This window comes from Arachis hypogaea, chromosome 10, assembly GCF_003086295.3.
Source record: "Arachis hypogaea cultivar Tifrunner chromosome 10, arahy.Tifrunner.gnm2.J5K5, whole genome shotgun sequence".
Taxonomy (NCBI): Eukaryota; Viridiplantae; Streptophyta; class Magnoliopsida; order Fabales; family Fabaceae; genus Arachis; species Arachis hypogaea.
In genome coordinates, this window is record NC_092045.1 from 97,121,840 (window position 1) to 97,128,385 (window position 6,546).

Here is a 6,546-nt window from a genome sequence, read left to right on the forward strand (position 1 = left end):
ATCATTCTTTTTGTCTCTTTTCAACTGGTCTTCCAATTTACTTTTTGTAAATTGGGGGTATTATTGGAGGTTTCTTGACTTGGGACATGTTGGATAACAAACTGGTATGTGCTATTATATGCCACTATAGAGAGTCAATTGTGTACATATTCTCCTGGTCTTTTATTCTGGTATGCAAGAACAACACATATATGCCTACAGGACAACCCAGTTTGTTTCCAAAATCTGCAACTACAAGTCCTTTTTTCAAAATCAACCATAACCTTGTGTGGCAAGCACTGAATTTCGTAGATATTTTCAGGCTCATCTCCTGTGGAAAATAGCCTCCACTTATTGCTCTCCCTTTTTTCTTTCTCTAACCTACTCTGCTACACAGGAGTGATGATTCCATTATATCTCACCAATGCCTTCTTGCTTCTAGCAATGATGTTCATCATATTGATCCTAGAGTTGAATGACTCGCAGTTATTTCTCATGTAATTATTAAACTTCAGATATTCGCTAAATCATGACCTACTTCATTGATTTGGGGGTATCCTATTAAAATACTCTCAAGCATGGGGATTAATTTGTCTGATCCTATCCAGAACAGCATTGAACTCCTGAGACATTGTTTCTTTGGCACATCTCCACATAGCCATCTTCAACTCTGTATCTCCGCACTGTTTTTTTAAATTTTGTCAAATGTACATAACATAAAATCTGTTATGTGCTCCTGGATTTACTTTATGTAGAGTAGGGATGAATCCCTGGTGTAAACAAATAAAATAATAACATCATCGCTATCATCTCTATACAACACTAAATATATACAATAGATGGACAATTACTATTAATTAACATCTAAATAAATATAGTTAGTCATTCATTACCTTCTGCATGTCTGACATGAAATTGAACCCATTGATGAATCTGTCTCCAAGGTCTTCTTGGAGGAGTTCCAAAAATAATTTTCAACTTTCTTTGCATTCACATTCTACAACTGCATATGATATAGGATATATATGGTTATTGGCATCATGGCCGATAGCAGTCAGCAACTGTCCAAGATAGTAACCTTTAAGAAAAGTACCATCCAACCCTATGAATAGCATGCAGCCAACTGAAAATTCCGTCTTACAACCTTCCAAATAAATGTATATCCTCTTGAATTTATGTCCAGTGCCTTTTACAAAATTGGTGCTAATTCTTACAGTAGAGCTAGGGTTAGTCTTTATAACTTCATTTGCATAGTCCCTAAGAAGTGTATATTGAGCTATTTCTGACCCTTCAATCATTTTCCTTGCTTTCACCATAGCCCTGTATATCTTCCTCTCATTGACAATTACATCATACTCCTTCTTAAAAAAGTTGTTTGCCTGTCTTTGCATCATTTTTGGGTAATCACAGATCTTGTCCTTAATATCATCAACAATCCACTTTGCATCTGCAAATTTGTTCTTATTGACTCTGCTGCATGTATGTTCATTGATAAATGTCTTCACTTGAAAGCTTAATGGATATGACCTCTTTGCACAGTATATCTGCCATAGACAATCCTCATCATAACATATTGCCTTATACCTGGTAGAATCAACTCTTGGAAAGAATATGCTTTTGCTTATGTTGATGTTGTACTTTCTGACCGCTTTCTTGAATTGTTCCAGATTTTCAAACTCCATTGCTAAATCCAATCTTACTTCCCTAACTGGAGCATCTACATTTCCTTGTGGAAATACTACCTGATGACTCTCTTCATCATCACTTGCAATGGAATCTAATTCTTCGGACTCATAACAGTGATACCATGCACCTAGATTCAACATATCTTCAAAAAGTATAAATATTAAAGGAAGCTTATTTGGATCCTGGTTAGGTATGAAGGTTTGCCCTGTTAGAAGAGGCCTCACTGTTGACATTCTCTTTCTCTTTTTTTTACTTCCACCATCAATTTCTGGGTTTAAATTTGGTTTGAGCTATGAACCACTGGTATGACCCCTTTCAACGGGTGTTTCCTCATCATTCTAGATGCCAGTATCCTAAGTATCCAGTTCATTGCAAGTTTGTGGGATGTATTGTGTAAAAATTCCAACAGATTCTGCAGTAACATTGTCAGCTCTAAGAACAACTGACTCTGCAAAGACTAAATTTTGGTGTCCAATTTTTTCACTTGTAACTGGTATTTGTGATGGTTGAGTGTGTGAAGGAGTCTTCTTCAAAGGTTAGGAAGGTGTTAAGGGAGATTAAGAGGTAAGTAAATTGGGTTGGGTGGCTTGATGAGTCCATATTTTTCGATATATTTTAACTCAATTCGGATAGATTTTATCACATAAACTCACACTTAAGCACCCAAATAGCATACTTTTGTGTTTGTCCCTAATTTGATCCTAAATGTGAAAACATGCGATTTTTTACTTGAAATGAGAAATTTAATTCCACTTTTATGTCATTTGATGTCATGACATGTTTGTTGAGTAATCTCAGGTCATAGAGGCAAGAATGGATAGCCAAAAGTGGAAGAAAGCATGTACAAGGGAGAAAACAAAGAAAAGCGCACATAGCGAAGTGTGCGTGCGCACAAGCATCTGTGCGTTCGCACAAGAAGAAATTTCCATGTGTGCGTACGCACAGGACCCTGCACGTGATTTCATTAATGAAACATGTGTTGCGTAATTTCTAAGTGCTTTTGGCCCATTTTGGAAGGCTTGAAGGCTGAATTTAGATGCTATATGAAGAAGAATTCAACACATATCAAGGGGGCTCACTTAGATAGTTTTAATTTCATAGTATTAATAGTAGGAGTAGGAGTAGAGTAGAAAATGCTCTCCTACGGTTTTATTTTCATCTCCATTATAGCATGTTATAGCAAGCTTTTATTTTGGATTTTTGCTTCTTTAATTATAAGTACTCTAAATTTCCTCCTTAATTAAAGCACTTTTACTTTCATTTCCTTTTGGTTCAAGTTACTTTGTTCATATTTGCAATTTTGAGTTTCTTGAAGTTTTGATTGATGAATTTTGTGTTTTATGCTTTCTTTATGTTTGTTTGGATGTTTATAGTTGATTTTGTGAATAGTTGGTTATAGTTCTCTATTTTTCCTTGCAACTTTCCATGTTTTACTTTTATGCACACAAGGTATTTGTGAAAATGCCACTTGATAGTTTTGAGTAGATTTTTACACCTTGGCTTGGGGGTTGAGTTCCTAGGATACTAGAGTCATAATATCCGACATTTAGTGATAATTCTTGGGTAGTTAGTTGACTCTTATTTCCATTGACGCTAGCTTTTTACTAACTAGTTTGGTAAGTTAGGTAGGACTTATGGATTAAGGTCAATTATTCTTGCTTGACTTACTCCTCGATGTTTGGGGTTAACTAGGCGAGATTGACTCATCATAATTATCATAGTTGTGGTTATGGCAATGATAGGATTCCTTGGATCCTCATTTCCAAGTCAATGCTCTCTTTTATGCATTTTAGCATTTTCACTAGTTTTGGTCTTGTTGCCTTTTACTTGCATTAATTTCTAATTTTGATTATTGCTTAGTTCTTTAATTTCTTAGTTATTTTAATCTTTCGTTCTATGTTTTGGAAACCACCCTTTTTGCTTCCACAACCAAGAGCGTAACACTTTCAATTGCATTCCTAGGGAGAACGACCCGAGGTTGAATTACTCTTGATCTCGGTTACTTTAATTTGAATTTAACATTTGATCGTGACAATTCATTGTTGGTTTGGACTATGCTACCAACGACTTAATTCTTGTTTTTGATTGATTCCAAACTATACAAGAATTCTCTCTTCATCATGGCTACATCTGGATGTTGAATGCTTGTTGATGGCTCTTGGAAGGTTAGTTTCGGTAATTGGGTGGGTACATTTAGTTAACCGGATGCACAGTGAACAGCTCAATTTTCCTCCCATTAGCAATGGCTGCTTCATACATGGTCACAACATCCATGTCCAATCTCAGCAGCTTTAACCCACCATCCAACTCATTTCCAGGATGCAGCCAGTAAAACTCGCTCACATCAATGTACCCTATATCCTTTAGTAAGTCAATTACAAAGAACCTATTTAAAGTATCCACATTCACTCTTTCAATCTCTATTTTCTCACTGCTAACATATACTAACTTTCCATCATCGCCCTTTTCAAACTTTTCTCTATGACTAATAACCAACGTAATGTGGATGATAGCCATATTTACATAGACATACACAAATAACACGTCATTCATGATACAACCACACTACTAATGAAATGTAATCAAAATATTGGATGTCCAGCAAAAGTAGAATATCAAAACCAGATCAGTCCTAAATAATAGGTAATCACATGACATTTTCATACTAGGTTAACTCCGAAAAAAATCAACCAATACAAGCAAATCCTAATCAAAATTCCAAATCGACAACTATGCATCCAAAACTGAGAAATTGACATTAGAGGGATGAAAGATTACTACTTACCTATGAATGGCACCACACACTTCCATGAGGTAAGACGTTCCACACCAACAAGCACTCTCTCTTCAATACAATGGTTATTAACTAGGGGTGTTCAAAATCGATCCAAACCAAACAAAACCGATCAACCAAGCCGAAAAAACCGATAAAATGATTTTTTGCTGTTTTTTTGTGGTTCGGTTCGGTTTTCAGTTTTGTTAGTGAAAACCCTAACCAAACCGAACCGAATCGGTTTATTTAAAAACCCTAATATAAATAAGTGAAACCTCTTTCCCCTTAGATGACCTAGCCGCTATTCACCGTGAAGCCCCTATTCCCTAACTCTCTCCACACTCTCTTCCCACCGTTCACAAAGTCGCCATCCTCTCAGCCCCTGGCATCGCGGACAGCACCTTCGCGGTGGCCCTTCCTCGTCGCAGTTCCATCTTCTCGGCGCAGTCCTCCCTCAGTCCCTCCCTTCCTCTGCACGGCTCTTTTTCTCCCTCCATTCGTCGTCCTCAATGCACTGCAGCCACCGTCTCCTCTACGCCATGTCTCTCTAGCCTCCTCGCACCAGGAGCTTTTGTCTTCCTCCACGCACTGGAGCCACCATCTCCTCCATGCACAAGCAGGCGCCGTCGTCGTCCATGACATTGCCTCCAAGTAGGTATTCAATTTCTGTTTTTATTATTCTGTTGGTGATTTTATTTTGTTGTGCTTCTGCCTCTGTTTTTCTATGATTCTGTGTTTACATTTTTATTTTTAATTATGTTTTATGATTCTGTTAGTGATTTTACTTTTTGTGCTTCTGCATCTATTTTTCTATGATATTATTTTGATTGCTCCTTCTTTTGTTTTTCTATGATTTTGTTTTTACAAGTGATCTTTAATTCTGTTTTTGTGATTTTGAGAATTGCGTAATTATGTAGTTTGTTGCTCACTACGTCCTGCTCAGTGCTCACAGCTTCACCACCGCCTCTGCCTCTAGTTTGCCTCTGTTCTGCCGTTGTCAATGATTTTAATACATGTTTTAATTTTTGATTGATGAAATTGCTATGGGTTGAATTCTGTTAATGGAAAATTAGGATTAGGTTTAGGGTTTGAATTTTGTAATTGATAAATTTGGATTGAGTTAGATTCTAGGGTTTGTGAACTTGAGGCTAGGGTTTGTGAAATTGGGACATTTGTATCATGATAATGAATTTAGGGTTTGGTCTCTGTTAAATGTAATTTTTTTTATTTTTTGTTTATTTAAAAGCTTTTTTGAATGATTAAAAAATCGAATAAATCGAACCAAACCAAACCGATTTTAATTGGTTTGGTTTGGTTCGGATGGTCTTAAAAAAAACCGAACCAAACCGAAATGCTGATTTAATAAACGATCGGATTGGGTGATTTTTTCCTAAATAACCGAACCAAACCGCATCGCAAACACCCCTATTATCAACTAAGAGAATGGCTATCCGTCAGAAAAGATAGAATAACTATAACAAATGTGGTTATCAACTCTACTATAAATATACTGACACCCCTTAGGTATGATTTACATTTTAATATACAAAAAACCTGCCTAAAACCCTTGCTGACTTAAGCAGCGGAGTCTCTTGCAAGTACCACCCCCCACCTCCTCACGAGAAACTCGGACAGGCGGCACCTCGGTATCAACAAGTCAAACGCTACCATACAAAGGGATCTGGACCTCACGTTCAGGCCCAAATCAATGTTTCAGGTAACTTTCAGAACATTGATGCCATTTTCGAGGACCATGAATTCATCCTATAACAATGGCAGACAACCAGCATGAAGACGGCCACACGACGTTTGAATCTGAAGCCGAGCCTCAACCAGAGGGCAACACCATTATACTACCTTCACCACACTAGACGCATGCTCCTCATGGGCGAGGGCCATCAGCCAATCCCCAGCCAAGGTGGATTCATTCGGAAGTCCACCACCCTGAAGAAGATGAACCCCCACAAATAACCAAAATACTGAGTCTCGTCTGAGGCCAGTGAGATCAGCTTGAACAACTCGAGTACGAGGCGGAACGACAACGGAAAGCAGAACGAAAACTGTGGAGAGAGGTAAGGCAACGAAGGTAGCTGGAAGAAAATCTCTTG

General features: G+C 37.6%; 1 protein-coding gene across 1 annotated transcript; it reads right to left on the reverse strand.

The window, feature by feature from the left end:
- Positions 1–953: 953 nt before the first annotated feature.
- Positions 954–1,898, reverse strand: LOC112717775 (uncharacterized). Its single transcript, XM_025769718.1, has one exon. The coding sequence runs from the start codon at positions 1,896–1,898 to the stop codon at positions 954–956; it is 945 nt and encodes a 314-aa protein (XP_025625503.1).
- Between the last annotated feature and the right edge of the window lie 4,648 nt (positions 1,899–6,546).

What these genes read in the sequence shown, in the direction of transcription:
- LOC112717775 (XM_025769718.1), bottom strand. Translation starts at nt 1,898, where the DNA reads ATGTCAACAGTGAGGCCTCTTCTAACAGGGCAAACCTTCATACCTAAC.